The sequence below is a fragment of the Bombus bifarius genome, unplaced genomic scaffold (assembly GCF_011952205.1).
Source record: "Bombus bifarius isolate JDL3187 unplaced genomic scaffold, Bbif_JDL3187 scf7180000008008, whole genome shotgun sequence".
In the NCBI taxonomy this organism is placed as follows: Eukaryota; Metazoa; Arthropoda; class Insecta; order Hymenoptera; family Apidae; genus Bombus; species Bombus bifarius.
Window position 1 is genome coordinate 3512172 of NW_022884386.1, and position 18619 is coordinate 3530790.

The 18619-nt window shown below is 36.9% G+C and overlaps 3 protein-coding genes across 8 annotated transcripts; 1 reads left to right on the forward strand and 2 right to left on the reverse strand.

Annotated features, from left to right (window-relative positions):
• Positions 1–3481: 3481 nt before the first annotated feature.
• On the reverse strand, positions 3482–18516 carry LOC117206766. 5 transcript variants are annotated; one of them, XM_033446384.1, is made up of 4 exons: positions 18352–18516; positions 7039–7211; positions 4923–6284; positions 3482–4291 (listed from the first exon to the last, which is right to left on the reverse strand). In XM_033446384.1, exons 2-4 carry the CDS (start codon positions 7044–7046, stop codon positions 4036–4038), a joined length of 1626 nt encoding a protein of 541 aa, XP_033302275.1. In that variant the 5' UTR covers positions 7047–7211; positions 18352–18516; the 3' UTR covers positions 3482–4035. The 5 variants fall into 5 exon arrangements, with proteins under 5 accessions (XP_033302275.1, XP_033302274.1, XP_033302277.1 ...); XM_033446383.1 differs by lacking the exon at positions 18352–18516 and adding an exon at positions 13308–13417; XM_033446386.1 differs by lacking the exon at positions 7039–7211.
• LOC117206764 (trichohyalin-like) lies at positions 7050–12977 on the forward strand. 2 transcript variants are annotated; one of them, XM_033446380.1, is made up of 8 exons: positions 7050–7405; positions 9625–9871; positions 10144–10431; positions 10947–11266; positions 11352–11595; positions 11867–12143; positions 12208–12496; positions 12564–12977. In XM_033446380.1, exons 1-8 carry the CDS (start codon positions 7232–7234, stop codon positions 12723–12725), a joined length of 2001 nt encoding a protein of 666 aa, XP_033302271.1. In that variant the 5' UTR covers positions 7050–7231; the 3' UTR covers positions 12726–12977. The 2 variants fall into 2 exon arrangements, with proteins under 2 accessions (XP_033302271.1, XP_033302272.1); XM_033446381.1 differs by having other exon boundaries at positions 11942–12143.
• On the reverse strand, positions 14519–18175 carry LOC117206768. Its single transcript, XM_033446388.1, has 4 exons — positions 18063–18175; positions 17153–17256; positions 16234–17074; positions 14519–15599 (listed from the first exon to the last, which is right to left on the reverse strand). The coding sequence occupies exons 1-4, from the start codon at positions 18158–18160 to the stop codon at positions 15377–15379; spliced, it is 1266 nt and encodes a 421-aa protein (XP_033302279.1). The 5' UTR covers positions 18161–18175; the 3' UTR covers positions 14519–15376.
• Positions 18517–18619: the final 103 nt, after the last annotated feature.

Genomic DNA, 18619 nt, shown 5'->3' on the forward strand with positions numbered 1-18619 from the left:
ACCGAGATTATTAGTGTTGCGACGAGCGATCTTTACTAAAATTAACGTCAAAATTGAAGTTTAACGATTTGAAACTAATTGTAAGAAGAAAGATGAAAGTGGTGTCTCAAAGGGAACTATTTCGAGCGCCGTGGCTTTTATTTGGAAGAAGCAAAGAATTGGAAAGCACCGTCGAACAAGCCTACGACGCATTAAAATTGCTTTTGCCCCCGAACGAATTTATTTCTTCTTTTCTTTTACCAAACTTTTGAATTATGAAATTACAAGACAAGAATCGCCATCTTTCCCGTAACCCTCGCAATTTTTTCAGCCTTTCGAAATATCAAAAAACGCAGTCGTTCGGACAGTCGACCGGATTGTTACGACATTCTGGCATCAAGAAGACAAGTGACGGACGAAGACGAAAAACAATAGTGGAAGGAGAACGAGAAAGAAGAAGCAGACGGAGAAAGAAGTGGTGGACGAAAAGATGGTGGAGGTTGAGGAGAAGAGGGGAAGACGAAGAAGAAGGAGAAGAAGAAGAAGAAGAAGAAGCAGAAGACGGGCGTGTGGCGTGCGTTCGTCGTACGGGACGTGTTATTAGCCGGCACCCTCTTTCACGTTGCCCCATCTCCTCGAGCATCGCTCGTCTCATCTCCTTTTTTCTCTGATTTCCTATGCGGGGGCTAGAAACGCGTTTAATTAACATAGCTGGCGTGGCTGCATCCCTCTTCTCTTGGGTGCCGAGCAGACAGTCAGCTTTCACGGGCCATTGCACGCACGATACCACGTATTACGAACTATATTTCTTTCTCTCTCTCTCTCTCTCTCTCGTTCGCCCGCTCGCCCTCTCTCTCTCTCTCCCGCTTCCTCTATGTCTTTTGCTTTGAGTTTACCATGGTCCCGGATGTACAGTGTGGGTGTGATTTAAATGTTAACACGAAAATTCGAGATCGATGGCCCGCTGAAAAATACAACGCGGATGCATCTTGTACGGTCGTTAAGGATACATGGCTACATGATAAGTAGTTTGTTAGACTTGGACCATTTTGCCCGCGGATCGAACAATGATTTATCCTTTTGAGAGTTACATTATTTTTCGTATTGGTATAAGCGAGTTTTTTTTTTTTTAGTGTAATTCAGTAGGATAATATTATGCAAGGTGGAGACAGCAAGTATTTGCATATACCTACCCCTATTTTCCAATAGGGCGCTTTTTTATCAGGTTCTATATTTTAGTTTCATGGTATCACATTTTTGTTGTTACATGAAAGTATTGCTAAATGATACGAAACTTAATACACTTGGACTTAATTAATCAATACGTAAATGTCATAATGGATATAATGATGTGCGAATCACTTTCTGTAGCTACTCTAATTGAATTCTTTGATCTACACAGTTTACTTTTAATTATATTCCGAATACCTAACGCCACTAATTGTTCTATTCTAACTGAAAATGGAAAAAAGACCATCGATGCCCTTATGATACCGTTCTTATATGCGTAAACAGGCGATTTAAAGAAACCTTATTACAAGAAAGAGTACGTTAACCTATTAAATAGAAACTTGCATAATCACAAACTTCAAAGTTATTGAATCAATAAATTATAGTCATTAGATCGACTATAGGTCTTGCAAATGTATTAAATGTGGAGTAATTTATTTAGAAAAATGGATATGAACGATATGTAGAAAAATGGAAGCACATCGAATTTGAGACTAGAGTTATAACAGGTTAAGTTCTTTAACTACTCGTGACTTGTAGTTTGTTATTTCTAATACTTCTAAAGGGAGACTTCCCATCAAATATTTTTCCAAATGAATAAATATAAATATTTCTATGAAATGTCCATTTAAATGATTTAAATTACAAATTTTCCCTCAGTTTCGGAATAATTTAAAAAAGTAGAACCGACGTTAACGTAATAACGCTTAAACAACACTGTATATGCAAACACATTTGCCGTAGAATACTCGGAAGGTGAATGCGCAGGCGTGTCTGCGCGCAAAGTGCCATGTGGCGCTCGGTCCGCGGAGGATATAATGCACGCCTACCACAGAAATGCTCTTTTTGACGGATCGGCCGACTAATTTGGTCGTTGTCACGGGGTATGCCTGACGATTAATGGCGACCACCTAGCTTATGCTACCGCGAATTCCTTGGAAATTCTTTCGTGCCTTCGTTCAGACGAAAAAAAAGTTGCCCCTTAATTAACAGATCCGAATGGAAACAATAATAAAGTACTAAGGCCGCTATCCTCGATTTGTTGTCACAACTTGTAACTAAACACATGTGGTAATGAAAAAAACAGATTCTATTGGAATTCGCGGTACTGTAAACGTTTGTTGATATACATATACGCATATACGTATAGTATTCGCGACGCACGTGCGATACTTTCTCACTTTTCGAAAGCATATTTCCTATTACGAACGATAGCATGATTTGTATATTTTTCAGGTTATACGTCGTTTATCATTAAGGGAATAGAAATTCACGTATTATATGTTTGATATAGTTATATGATAATATGTACTCATCTGGAACATGTAGCACTAAATGTATTATACAATCAAACTTTTTTGTGACGACAAATTGTCATAATAGTAACAAAATCTAGCATATGATACATTTTTTATTACATGTTACAGGCAGAAAATTATGTAATTCTTTATAAAATATATATAAGCAAAGTTTGTACTTAACTAACTGAAGACTGAAGAATCGCCGAAAGCATGTGAAGTATACAAGGATGAGTGCCTCTGTGTGGACAAACACGTTCTCATTGTGGTTTTGGTGATTGATGCACTAATTATCACTTAAACACGTCTTGACAGTATCAATAATTACAAATAAACGCAACTTTATAACGGCGAACACGAGTGCTGCGCGCTATTTTCGTGAGTCGACTGCCAACCTCGCCACGCCATCTTGCGTACCAAACAGAAAATGATTTCAAATTTTATCGGCGTGCAATCTTTCGCGGCAAATTTGAAATTCGCCACATTACATCGTATTAGTGGTGAAGCGACTTTTACAGAAGGAGGCTAGTCGACAAAAGAGACAAATTGATCAGTCCTAAATTTTCAGTATTATAAGGCAATAAAAATAACTTGATAAGGCATAAAAATAAAAATATATATAATATTCTTTTTTCATTGTCATTAGCATAATTTTACTATTTTTTAATATGTAGTATACCTACTTACTTATAAGTACATATTTTAACGTTACATAATTATCACATACAAAATTCAATACAGTAATTAGTATTAGATTGAAATAAGCGAAATAGTTACCAGTTAACTAGGAACTTTGGACATTACTTTCAACTTTTATCATAACAAAAAAGAACACTAGTTCTTTGGCTAGTCGACACAATTGGCTAGTCGACTAGTTGGCCAAAACCCTAGTCGATACATTTCTACTTTATACATATACATATAGATAGTAAAATTGAGATTTTTCAAATTATAAACATAGAAAAAATGCGCCGTTACTTCCAAGTTCATTTTATTTCCAAGACAATAATGCAATGTACAGTAATGTCATTAGTAAAATATCGTCATAAACATTTGTGAATAATAAATTGGAATTGACGGTAAAGGGTAGTAGATAATAACAATATTGTAATACTGCTAACATAAAAGCGATTAGAGATAATAGAAATGATAAAATTGAAATAAAAATCCAGTAATTAAATATGTAACTGTTACAAGTAATGGTTCTATACCGTCCAATTTTACAATCATTTAAAATATTGAAAAATATACAAAATGATTAGGCACAATTTCAATATATGTAATACTTTTTTTAACGAAACAGGAATTTAATAAGAATATAATCAGTCTTCAATAACGTTTAACAGTTACAAACTGTTAAACATATCTCTTTCCTTTTTATCTTATTTTTTTGTATTTTTATTTTTTTACCTATAGTTTACTATAATTGAATAAGTTCTCTAAATTTTCTTCAAGTATATCCAACAGTATCCGTCACCGTGGGCAGAAAATCATGAACTACGAGTAAATGTAAAATATGATTTATGGTCTAATTTAAGGAACTGGAGACCGATTTCATTTTAGCCGCGTTAACAGCTGCAGCTAGTTTAGGCGCCTCTTGTAGAGCAGAATCGTTCGTTACGATCTGGTACGATTGTGCGATTTTTTCTTTCTCATGAATTGCTAGGCGCTGCCATTCTTTTTCCAATTTGTCCATCAAATTTTCCCTTCGCACCAGAGCCTCCTTGATCACGGATTGTTCATCTTCGTGCACCCATTTCTTCCACATGGCTTTTGCATCTTCACTAAAATAATATATACAAAAACAAAGATTATTAAAGATTACTAGAAAATTACAATAAAATAATTCTAGTACTTTTCATCATCCTTATGATCCAGGATTACTTATAACTCGACTTCCCAATTCTTTTTTATTATGTTTTCACCCATCTATCCTTGTACCATTCGCGTCTTTATCGTTAGAGACTCCATCGTAGACCACCTATTTGCGATCTATCGAGGACCGAACGTAAGGCGTACAGGATGACGAACGCCTTGGCACGTATTTACGAAACACTCGATGCGTGTAAGCGGTTGGTGCACATCAAGAGATAAAGAGTGAGGGAGAGAGACATGAGTGAGTCACGGCTTTCGGTTGCAACATCGACGAATCTCGACTAATTCGAGAGGTGCTATTCGTCGTCCTAGACCCTTAACATCGTTCACGGTCACATACCGATATTGTAACAAATCTGGTCATCAGATGAACATTAAAGGAACTTACAATACATTTGCAGATAAGTATTTTCGAGTTCTATTCGTACATATATAATTTTATGTATATTATAGTCGAATAATCTCGTTCGTCACCAACGGTCATGAAATAACATTTCCAACAATCAAATGAATCTATTATTGTAATTTGTTAAAATTTACCTGTACATTGTTGAATCCGTACAGACTTTTTCTCGTTGAAGAAGTTCCGCTTCCCTCTTATCGATGTTGACGAATCCCCATTTTCTCGATTCTTCGTCCAAATCGAGGTTTTCCGTATGATACATCCTCTTTTCGCGAATTAGTTCCAGCCTATTCTTCATATCCCTCAGCCGCAAAGCCTCGTCCCAACACTGCTTGTTGCACGCGTGCGTCTCTCTCTTCTTGATGTCCTCGATCTTGGATTTCAGCTCCTTGTGAGTCAAGTAAAGGAACATCTGCCTCGAGAGATTCTTGTCCTCGGGAATCATTCGCAACCAGGGCATGGTTTTCTCAACTTCGAACTGTCGAGTATCCCTCTTTTCTGTGTTTTGATCTCTGTCGTTATTGTATTTGTTTATCGAGCTTTCTACCTCACATGTATCCACACTATCTTGATCGATTTTTTGATTGGAAATATCATCCTGTTCAGCGAGATTCTTGGATTGTTCGTCTTTCGGGCTGACTGGACTACTTCCGCTTATTGTGTCGTTTTTAGAATCGTTTTGTTTGTTATCTAGTTCTGTGGCGGACTCTTTATCATCTACACGAGGAGGAATTTCTCTATTTGGCGAAGCAGAAGCCGGAGACGGACTACTTGGGTGGTCGTCAGGTTCGTTAGTTCTCATGTTAGTATTTTCTAAACTTCTATGAGCATAACGGGCCGAGTATTTGGAAACAGGTCTGCCAGGTTCATGGTACGAATATCCTGGATACGGAGGATAGCGCAAAGGTTCTGGTTCTGTTTGTACAATTTCTTGCTCGTGAGAGGTCTTATTGCTATCTTCGGTCATTTTCGAGCCTCTACGACGAAAATTTTGATCGATTGGACGGACAACGTTTATCGAATCTCTGTAAGCACGAGAATATTGAAGATTGGTACCTCTGAGAGTGTCCCACCCCGTATTGGTCGATTCTTTGGGACAGACGAAGTAAGATTGATATCTTCGACAAGTTCTAGGTAGATACAGACTCTGTTCTGCGCGTTTCTCTCGTAATTTTTGCCTCAAAGCCTCTAACGACGTTTCTTCCTCGCGGCTTTTTACTCTTTTTCGTTCCTCCAATTCTCTTCTGTACGTTTCATCCTCCTCCTTCAACAAATTTCTCAATTTGTTCCTTCTGACATGTAACCTTTCCGCTTTTTTAGCCTTCTCGAGCTCACCTTTGGGGTCTAAATTCCTATAATTCCAAGAATCGTAGTGCTTGGCGATTCGGCACTCTCGTTCGAAGTATCTCGCGATTTGCTGGTAATAATCGTGCTTGAGCAACGCCTGGTTGTGTTTCTGCGCAGCTAGCTGGTATTGCCTCTCTCGATATCGTCCCACCCTTTAAACACGAGACAAGCTTCTGTTGATGATCTCTTGACAATATTTCGAATCTGATTGGAAAAAAACAAGATTTAATCAATCATCGAATAGAGCGATGGCAACGATGGTTTATTGATAAAATTGGTGCAGTAATTTCGTTTTATCGATGATACGATATTTTATAAAAAATAATTACATATCGTCTTTATTATCCGATTATTATATCATCGACGCGCAAAGTGCCAAAGCGTTAGTAGGTCGAACAGATTCATCGAACGATGTTCATCTCGTGAACGTCCGCGATGATCGATCCGACCTTCGTGTCGATCGGCACACGGATGCATCGTAAACAGACGTGGGATACGTCGTAGGATCAAGCGAAGAGGCGTTTCAACCGAGAGAGTCACCGAAAACATCCTAGAAGAAGAGGACCGTCTTCTATTTCGAGCTTGCGTCTTTCTGTGACGTCACGTCGACGAAAATATCACGCGGTTAGGGAGGTGCAGTCGTGGCCCTGATGTGTGGTCCAGGTCTCAATCTTTCCCAGACTCCCAAAAATTCTCAACCACTTCGCTCTTCGGTAATTCCTCTTGTCGACGTTGGCGAGGATCAATCGTTCGTAGATCTAAAAGGGATCCTAATTCGGTCGCGAGATCTCTTCGCTTAGGTCCAACGGGACCAGTGAACCGCGAGGACAATCCGGAAGATTTCCCGAGTGTAAAACGTCTCGAGGAAAGTGGGTCGTGGCTCTCCCACGTAAAACCGATCCCCACCTTTTCATTTCGTCGTCCAGGAGTCCGTCAGTGGCGCATCGTACACGTCCTCGAGAGGATCCTCGTCATTACGCACGCCCAGAGCCGATACACAGATCCCCGTGCCTCTTTGTCTAATTCCATCGACAGGTGGAAGTCGATAGGAAAGTCGAAGCTAAGACGAGAAGAGAACCCTGTGACAGAATAAAGAAGAATGCCTGGTGCCGGTGGTCAACCACCACCGCAGAGGACCACCTTCAGGCCACCTTGGGTCAAAGATGGTCCGTCACCTTTACCTATGCCTACTGCACCCTGGACCCTCAATTCCAGAAGAGATTCGAAATCAAAAGTCGAGGAACCACCTCCGTTTACCCAAGTTACGTTAAAAGTGAGTCTTTCTTTTCTCAATTTACTTTGTCATATTTGTCAACTTTTAACACGCGATAAAATGGATTATACGAACGATACGAAAGAATTATTCGCAAAAGCCAATTTCAATTTACGTCAAACAAATTACACGTCCACCGGTTGAATTTGCTTTTTTTGTCTGGTTTCGGGATCGTCAGGGCGCTAGCTCATTGTCTGATCAAATACGGACTTATGCTACTAGAAACGACGAAGAATCAGGCCCGCCTTGTGCAGTCTTTTTCCATTCAGATATTAGGTTTCAAAGTCACCAGGCTTGACTATTAATAACATGCGTGGGTGTCGAGTAACAAGTTCTCGCGTATAATCGTTTCGACAAGTAGAAATTTACAAGGGCGTTGCATCTGAATTATACAACGTAGTGCGATTATTATTAGAAATATGAAATTACGCTTGGAAAAACAGCGAGCAGCTAATTTGTGGAAATATTTACGATTCGTTGTATGCGCTTGTGTACGTGTGTAAATCAACTACGCCGCCTATGCCGATCATCCGAGTTATCGTACTTTTGTTTATTTGCATTTTTCGTCGTGCGACGATTCGAAAACGCGTACTTTTGATATTTTGGCAATGGGCCACGCGAAACGACCACGAACACGAATGGATCCTCGATCGTGCGAAAACGCGAGAAACGTGATGTTCGAAGTTCCAAAGACACGTGGAAACGTCATGATCATTCGCGTCACGCTATTGTTTACAACTGTCGCGAGTAGTTAGATCATCGACGAGTTCGATTGCAATTTACGAAATCCGCCATCACTTTCGCTACATCTCGATATTTCAGCGCATAAAGCGCATACGAAATTTTCTATCGAACAGTTAAGTTGAAAATTTTCCAACAAATACGAAATTCAGAAATTCCAAAAATATCGCTCTATTCATTCTCCTATGAATAATCCAATTAACATAATACAAAAATAACCTGTTTTCTATAAATATTCTGTTTGCGCTAGAATTTCTTTAATCGCAAACGTTTCATACGATAAGGAAGTTTTTAATCCCATGATTGGTAATACGATCGAGCTTCTCGGATGATAGAAACCTATCGATTCGTTTTAAAGTTCGAATTATGCAAATGGATTATCGGATTTTAATATAATTAAACGGAGATTTATTAGAATCGTGAAGCTGTTCGTACACCTGCCTACATGAGACATCAAAGGGATTGAATTAATTTGATTTTCTCGATACAAGCACGATCAGACAGAGAAGGCTAGCCTTACGGGTCCTCGCATATAAGCCTCTGGGTCACGATTATTTAAAGAACACGCGTTTCTATTTCAACTGTCTTGCCAGCTGCGTCTTCCGCCAGTTTCTTAACGAGTTTATATTACGGTTTTGCGTAAATATACCGATAAGTTGTGCTGGATTTGCAAATTCTACTGTAAAGATCTGGACGTTTCTGTGTTCCGATAATCATCCCAATTTTCGCACCCACGCTTCAATTTTCTTTCATAAAGCGATAGGATCAACAAAGAAGTAGTACGTTCTTTTCAAAAAGAAGAAACAGTACAATATCAGGAAAAATAATGATCGAAGTTTCTAGATTGAAAAGGAGCGCGGAGCAAGTGCGAATTAGATTATTTAAAGACGACCGAACGAACATCGATACTTGCCAAGAGAATTCTCGAGACTTTCTTTCTTTAGGAACGAAGGATACTAGGTGGGGGAGTACGGTCTTTTTCTTTTTATCTATTTTCCAATACGACAATCTTTCGCGGCACGCACGACGTACTATCATTTTCTTCCTTTTACCACGCGTCATAATCAACGAGTCCTGCGAGTAATCGCCAACAGGCTGATCTGAGATACAAAACTGCTGCGAACATAAATATTCGTCGATCGTAAACAGTAAAGTGATTGTAACCGAAAAACTGAGTACGCGACGACTGGCGATTGGCATGTAAATATTACTAGTACGATAAACGTAATATTTAGGCTCCTGGCGAAAAACGTCTCAAGTAGATGAAAATAGAATAAACGCGAAAGAAGTGGAAGGCATATTTTTAAAACGTATAAAGACACTACGAAGTACTGTTCGTTAGGGATAAGAAAATACTTTAACAAAATACTTTATAGAAGAGGAAAAAATTCCTAGTGAAAATCTTGATAAAAGGTGATATATCGATAAAATGGTAAGAAATTCAAAGGAGAGAAATAAAACTGTTTATTGGTTTATAGAGTGTATCGAAACCAGAAGCGAAGCCCTCGGCGGAAACACAGCCACGTAAACAGAGCAAGATCACAATAATCCCGTCACAGCCTAAAAGCGAGAAGAATACGAGCAGTCAACCGGCACCGACGAAGCTTCGCGAGAATGGACGACAAGAGCCAAATTCGAGGCCACAGCTCGAACGACAGGTTCGAATCGAGAGGTCCCGATCTCGAGGTGACACGATACCTCTCTCCAAGAGTGAGAGCACTACAGGTAACGGCATGAACCTCTCCGTAAAGACAAAGCTTAACCATAAACCATAAACATTCGTAATATTATCATAAACGTTACAAAATTATCAGATCTATTCTAATCGATACCTTTTATGTTGCGCCAACGCGACAGTTATATATCATGTTAAACGCAACAAACGTTTTCAACTAATTTCACTTTCTTCGCGGTAATGATCATGTATGAAACGTAAAAGGCACAAAAATTTGCGATACCATTCGGTCAGGATAAAAATAAAATTTTCGTATAAATAGGAGCGCCGACATTATCAAAAAGCTCGTCGAGGGCAGCGATCCCGCCACCACCACCCCCAAGACCTCCGCCACCACCTCCGAGTAGAACGATCTTGAAAGATCTTCCGCCACTAAACGACACGCAACAACAACAACTGGAAATGTTGAAACAGAGACCACGGAAACGTCCTGACTGGGCAAGCATGATGAAAGAAGTGGAAAGCGGAAAACCTTTGAGACACGTGAAGTGCAATGACAGAAGTGCGCCCTTGATCGAAAGGGTGAACAAGGTTACAGCTGATCCAGCAGGTGATCGTCGATCGAACTTCGATTCTACTCAGATTTCCCTTGGGTGATACTTTTCGGAACGAACAACCGATTTCACCGTGTTTGTCGATTAGTCGCTAGTAGAAAACCCTTTTGTTTTGTTACGTACCCCTCGAACCCTCTTTTTATCCTTGTGAATGTCGATCTAAAAGGGGCTCGTACGAGTATAATTAATTAAATTGTTAATAAGCTTTCATTCGATCAGCTTTTGTTTCTGAACTGTGATATGACCTGTTTGTAGTACACACAGTAGCTATTGTTCTGATCCCGTTCTCCTAGAAGAGAACCCCTCTCGTCTGTAGCTTAATAATATTATTATCGTTGAATTAACTGTTGTCTTCGTGTTTAGTGGGTTTTTATCGACATACCCTCTTTTTCCTATTTCCTTTATCCCCTAAATGAACTCTAAGGTTGGAATCATAGAGATTGTCTCTGAATTGTATTTATTATAAACGGTGGATGTGTGTCAGTTGTACTGATAGAGTGTTTCTAACTAGGGAAGGCACACTTTGTGTTCGAATCTGAAAAATCGAACATGCATAACCAATTGCTGAAGCAGATTCAGGAAGGTGTAAAATTAAAGAGAGTACAGACCAACGATCGATCGAGACCAATGCTACAGGGCTTGAGGAAATTCCGAAGGCAGCTGACGATAGAGGAGCAAATGCAAAAGTCTGAAGAACCCACGGATGACACTATTTCGGATGACATGGACGACATTGATGCCGTAAGGGATGACTTACAAAGTACTAAACAAATGCTTGCGCTTGAACTTAGAAATAAGGAGGCATTAGAAAAGGAGAACAAAAAATTACAAGTACGTTTCTTAAAGTATTGTTAAGTCAGAGTATCGTCGGAAAAAACGGCGACAATCTGTTGATTTTCCTTGATGTTTCCTACAGGCAAGGATTTTAAATCTTGAAGCCGAAGTCGACCATGCAAAATCTCAGAAAAGCGTGCAAGAACAAAGGAAGTACGACGAGCAAATTACAGAATCATTGAAAAGGGACGCTCAGCAAGCAAGAGAAGATGCTGAGAAATTTGAGAAAGAATATGCGATTGTCTCGGGCGAAAGAGACAAACTAAAAAATGAATTGGAGGAAATAAGAAGGATGTATGCTGCTTTAGAAAGACGAATGAAAGCTGGTACAAGCCAATGAATATTTACAGCTACTTAACTTACTTAACTTAGACTGGGCTACTTAACTTTCATTTCTACTTAAGATCATTCGCACATATTATATACGTAATACTAAAAAATCATGATCTTAGAAATATTTTAACAACATGCATAACAAAAACTTTTAATGAAAAACTAAATATCTGATCTGACTTGTTATTAGTTTTTCATTAATAGTACTAAACCTGCTTACGCTTATACTAATTTTGCTTCTTTATTAAACGCTTTGCAAATTAGAGCAAGAGTTTGAGCCTGTACCAATAATTGAGCTAGCAGATGATGGCCACGAAGCAGCTTGGTACAATGTTTCAGGAATGGCACTGGCTGGTTGTCCAAGTGCAAAAGATGTAGCAAAAATAGCTTCTCAAAAAAGTATAGATAAAAAAGAACCGAGTGAAAGTGAAGAAGAGGAAGAAGAAAGTTCAGAGGAAGAAGATGACAGAGATCCAAGGGCAGCAGAGAAACGGTTACAAAGAGAGATCAAACTTTTGATAACCAAGATTAAAAATTTCAAGTGAGTAATAATATATTAAAGTTTAATATATAATAAAGAAACTAATGTCAATTTTATCAAATAGGGACAAAGCTGTTAATGCCAGAAAAGAAAGACACGCGTTAAAAGATCAAATTAAACAGCAACAACAATTGTTGAAAGAAGAAAGGAAAAAGTATAAACATCTTCAGGAAGAAGTTGATAAAATGGCAAAGTTAATATCAGAAAGTGATGACGATAAGGATGAAGATGAAGAGGAAGAGGAAGAAGAAGAAACAGAATCAGAAGAATCAGAATCTGAAGAATCTGAAGACGAAGAAACTGAAACAGAAGATGAAGATCAATCTCTGGAAGGTCAACGAAATACATTACAGGTAATACAAACTGTTATACGATAACATGTTACATAAGAATCTTTTAATTGTATATATATTTTAACAGAAACAAGCCAAGAAACACGAAGGACGTTTAGCTGCATTAAGAAAAGGTAATTATCTGCTCAAAGCACAAGTCGACAGGCTGAAAGATGAATTAGTAAAACAACGGGAAGATAGTTTCACTCTCCAAGAAGATCTTGACTCTGTGTTAGCAGAGTTAGGTTAAGTTAATGTAAAAAAACATTTCTATGAATGATTATGAACAATTGTATACATACACATATAAATATTACATCTGAAAATATAGAAAATATTATGTCTGAAAAACCAGACGCAACTAATACACGCACACTCACCTAGCGCCTAGCGTCTTTTGTAGAAAATTACACAAATAGATTTTTGTTCAATCGACTGCAGAGCATAGAGCTACTATTTTGTGGTACCGGTTATTAAACGCATTAATTTGTTTTCTTTAGTATTTGTGGTAAATATCTTATGTACGCGTAACGATACTTACGCTGTACTTAATGACGTAACGGTCTAGAGATAAAACATTAAACCGTATTTATTGATCGAAACAAAAGACGCAACGTCAAGGATATCATGTAATGTAAGTTTTCTATACAACACATCTATACACATCTATCGTAAAATTTCTCGCGAACGCCGAAAATGTTTATATGAGATTACAAATATTGCTTTTTTTGCTATTTTGTTGTTAAATATTTTTTAATAAAGACGATTATTATTCGATCATCAAGTTTCTATACAGGTTATTTACAAATTAAAAAATCAATACAACACTTACATGCTTGCACTTGAAATCAATCAACGAGCAGGTTATTTCCAGAATATACAAGCTATATTTTTTCAACGATGATATTTGATTTAGAATACACAATAACATAAATCACCACGTTTATTACGACTTCAACGAAACTGCAAATACGCATTAACGTGGTTTGAAAAGAACGCTTACCTACATCTAACATGAAGTCGGATAAAATCCCTAGTGATTCTTCTTACACTGGCGTCGCAAACATTTCACTTGCATATAGTTTACATTACAGGCGTATAGTCATCGTCGTTAACAAATATATAAAATTTTTATTGAACGGTATTTTCTCTTTTATATTTTTCTGTTACATCGACATTTCAGCTGATATAATTAGGAAAGGAATGCGAAATGCAAAAAATAAATGCCGGGTATATGAGCGGAGATGATAGCGGCATTTTTAAAATTCAAAATTATATTTGAAATATCAGAATATCACTATTGTTTTTTATATATATATATATATATATATATATATTTACAGTAGTGTTATAGTTTTAGAACATTATTTGTATCTTAAATGGTCCTAAAACCTGTTCCATTTATAAAAATTTTACTTGTCATAAACAATCTGACAATACTTGTATAGTGAAACTGAATATACCGAAGCTAAATTGAAAAAAATACGCTGAATTTTAATCACGGGTAGATCGTGTTCTTTAGGAGAGCTTTTCACAGAGATGATACAAACAATGTGAGATACTTTAATTATACAGCTAGAGTTAATTTGAAAGTATTAAATTATTACAGGTAATTAAATTCTTATTGCTCGGTACTATTATCACTCTTAAATTACGTACATAATATGCACGCTAACAAAATAAAACGGGAAAGTAAATTTATTAAAAAAAAAAAAAAAAAAGAAAAAAGAAATCACGTATGTACATTCGTTTACATACAAACATTCGGCATTACGTTTGACTTAACTTAAGTCAAAAATTAATATATTTTATAATTAGGGTATGAGTTTACATGGTCCACAAACTGCTTTACTTTTGCAACTTTTAAATGAATTAGTAATCTTCACGTTGGATACCCATCCAAACACAATAGAAATAAATATACCTCGTCTTTTGTAACAATATATCGACGAATGATGGCGTCCGTATACTAATCTGCTGAGTCTTTCATAAGACTGACTATAAATGTTAATATTTGTTTTTTTATCCACATCTGTACTTTTTAATCCATATTTTATTTCCATCCATATTACATATTATACATATATTTACATATAGACTTGCAAAATAAATACTAAACGTTCGCATTTTCAGCAATACGACAATAAAATCTTTCATATCAATGCAAATGTTGCATTTCGATTTCATAGAATACTGAATATTAAGCGAGTAATGATTTTCTTGGTTGGCAAGGTCAGTAGAACCTAATATTTCGTTTTTATACAATTTTAGTATTAGGAATGTTAACCACTGATATATTTCGACGTATTTTGGATTCAAGTAGTGTAAGTTTCTATTAGTCACCTATGTTTTTTTTTAGAATCTGCATTACTTATTTAATATCCTGTATTCGTGAACATTTTTTCCAAGGCACTAATATAACATTCAGTAATCTCATTAGTAAAATATCGTTATTTACATCTGTGAAAAAATAGTTGGAATTGACTGTAAAGTGTAATAGGTAAAAACAATAACGTGATATTGCCAACACAGTGACTACAATGCTAAACCGAAAATAAAAACCCATTAATTACATTTGTAACTTTTACAAGTAAGTAATGGTTCTATAGCGTCTAATTTTGCAAACAATCATTTAATATATTAAAAAATGCACGAAATTATTAGGAACATTTTCACTATATGTAATACTTTCAACAGTTATAAACTGTTAAACATATCTCTTTCCTTTTTGTCTTATTTTTTTGTATTTTTATTTTTTTATCTATAGTTTATTATAATTAAAATATTCTCTAAATTTTCTTCAAATACATCCAACAGTATCTGACACTGTGGGCAGAAAATCATGAACTACGAGTAAAAACTATTTATGGTCTAACTCAACAAACTGGGAACCGTTTCATTCTAGCCGTTAACGGTTGCAGCTAGTTTAGGCAGCTCTAGCAGAGTAGAATCATTCATTACAATGTGGTACGAATGTGCGATCTTTTCTTTCTCATGAATTGCTAGGCGCTGCCATTTTTCTTCCAATCTGTTCATCAAATCTTCCCTTCGCATTAAAGCGTCCTTGATCGTAGATTGTTCATCTTCGTCCACCCATTTCTTCCACATGGCTTTTGCATCGTCACTAAAATAATATATACAAAAACAAAGATTATTAAAGATTAATAGAAAATTACAATAAAATAATTCTAATATTTTTCATCATTCTTATGATCCAGGATTACTTATAACTCGACTTCCCAATTCTTTTTTATTATGTTTTCATTCATCTACTCTTATACCATTCGCGTCTTTATCGTTAGAGACTCCATCGTAGACCACCTATTTGCGATCTATTGAGGGTCGAATGTCGGCGTATGGGATGACGAACGCCTTGGTACGTATTTACGAAACACTCGACGAATGTAAGCGGTTAGTGTACATCGAGAGATAAAGAGAGAGTGAGAGAAAGAGACGCGAATGAGACACGGCTTTCGGTTACAACTTTGACGAATTTCGACGAATTCGAGAGATGCTATTTGTCGTCTTAGACCCTTAACATCGTTCACGGTCACATACCGATATTGTACCAGATCTGATCATCAGATGAACATTAAAAGAACTTACATTACATTTGCAGGTAAGTATTTTCGAGTTCTATTCGTACATATATAATTTTATGTATATTATAGTCGAATCATCTCGTTCGTCACCAACGGTCATGAAATAACATTTCCAACAATCAAATGAAACTACTATTGTAATTTGATAAAATTTACCTGTACATTGTTGAATCCGTACAGACTTTTTCTCGTTGAAGAAGTTCCGCTTCCCTCTTATCGATGTTGTCGAATCCACACCTTCTCGATTCTTCGTCCAAATCGATGTTCTCCGTATGATACATCCTCTTTTCGCGAATTAGTTCCAGCCTGTTCTTCATGTCCCTCAACCGTAGAGCCTCGTCCCAACAGTGCTTGTTGCACGCCTGCGTCTCTTTCTTCTGGATGTCCTCGATCTTCGATTTTAGTTCCGTGTGGGTCAAGTAAAGGAACATCTGCCTCGAGAGATTCTTGTCCTCGGGAATCATTCGCAACCAGGGCATGGTTTTCTCAACTTCGAACTCCTGAGTATCCTTCTTTTCTGTGTTTTGATCTCTGTCGTTATTATATTTGTTTATCGAGCTTTCTATCTCATATGTATCCACACTATCTTGATCAATGTTTTGATTGGAAATATCATCCTGTTCAGCGAGATTCTTGGGTTGTTCATCTTTCGGGCTGAGTGGACTACTTGCGCTTAATGTGTCGTTTTTAAAATCGTTTTCCACGATATCTAGTTCTGTTGCGGTCTCTTTATCATCTACACGAGGAGGAGCTTCTTTATTTGGCGAACCAGAATCAGCAGACGAACTATTTGATGGATTGTCGTCAGATTCGTTAGTTCTCATGTTAGTATTTTCTAAACTTTGATGAGCATAACGAGCCGAATACTTGGAAACAGGCCTTCCAGGTTCGTGGTACGAATATCCTGGATACGGAGGATAGCGCAGGGGTTTCGGTTCCTTTTGCGCAATTTCTTCTTCCTGAGGGATCTTATCGCTATTTTCGCTCATTTTTAAGCCTCTACGATGAAAATTTTAGTCACTTGAACGAACATTTATCGAATCTCCGTAAGCACGAAAGTACTGAGGATTAGTACCTCTAAGAGTGTCCCAGCTTGTACTGATTGACTCTCTCGATATCGTCCCAACTTTTAAACACGAGACAAGCTTCTGTTGATGATCTCTTGACAATATTTCGAATCTGATTAGAAAAAAACAAAATTTAATCAATCATCGGATACGAAATATCAAATTAAACAGCAACAAAAATTGTTGAAAGAAGAAAAGAAGTATAAACATCCTCAGAAAGAAGTTGATAAAATGGCAATGTTAATATCAGAAAGTGAAGATGACGATAAGAATGAAGAGGAAGAAGAGGAAGAAAAAGAAACAGAATCAGAAGAATCAGAATCTAAGGAATCTGAAAATGAAGATGAATTTCTAGAAAGTCAACGAAATACTTTACAGGTGATACAAATTGTTATACGACGTGTCAAATAAGAATCTCTTAATTGTACATATATTTTGACACAAACAAGCCCCTCCGCCCCCCCCCCCAAAAAAACGCGGAGAACGTTTAGTTGCAATTGTGCCCCTTAAAGCACAAGTCGACAGATTGAAAGATGATTTAGTAAGACAACGGGGAAATAGTCTCACTCTCCGGGAAGATCTTGACTACGTGTTAGCAGAGTTAAGTTAATGTAAAAAAAAGCATGTCTAAGAATGATTATGAATAATTGTATACATACACATATAATTATTACATCTGAAAATATAGAAAATATTATGTTTGAAAAACCAAAAGCAACTATTATACGCATACTCACTTATCGCCTAACGTTTTTTGTAGAAAATTATACAAATACAATTTTTGTTCAATCAACTGCAAAGTACAGAGCTATTATGTTGTTGTACTGATTATTAAACGCACCGATTATTATAAAACGCGATAATTTATTTTCTTTAGTATCTATGGCAAATATCTTATGTACGCGTGACGATACTTACGCTGTCCTTACTCGAAATGGTGTAACGGACCGGAGATAAAATATCAAACCGTATCTATTGATCGAAACAAAAGACGCAATGCCTGTGGCGCATGTCATGTAATGTGTGTTCTATATAACACATCTATACACATCTATCGTAATGTTTCCCATGAACGCCGGAAATGTTTATATGAGATTACGAATATTGCTCTTTTGCTATTTTGTTGTTAAATATTTTTTAATAAAGACGATTATTACACGATCATCAAGTTTCTATACAGTTTCTAAAAAATGATTACAATACTTACATGCTTGCACTTGAAATCAATCAACGAGCAGGTTATTTCCAGAATGTACAAGCTATATTTTTTCAACGATGATATTTTATTTAGAGTACACAATAACATAAATCACTACGTTTATTACAGCTTCAACGAAACTGCAACTACGCATTAACGTAGTTTGAAAAGAACGTTTACCTACATCTAACATGACGTATGATAAAATCCCTAGTGATGTTTCTTACACTGGCGTCGCAAACATTTCACTTGCATATAGTTTACATTACAGGCGTAT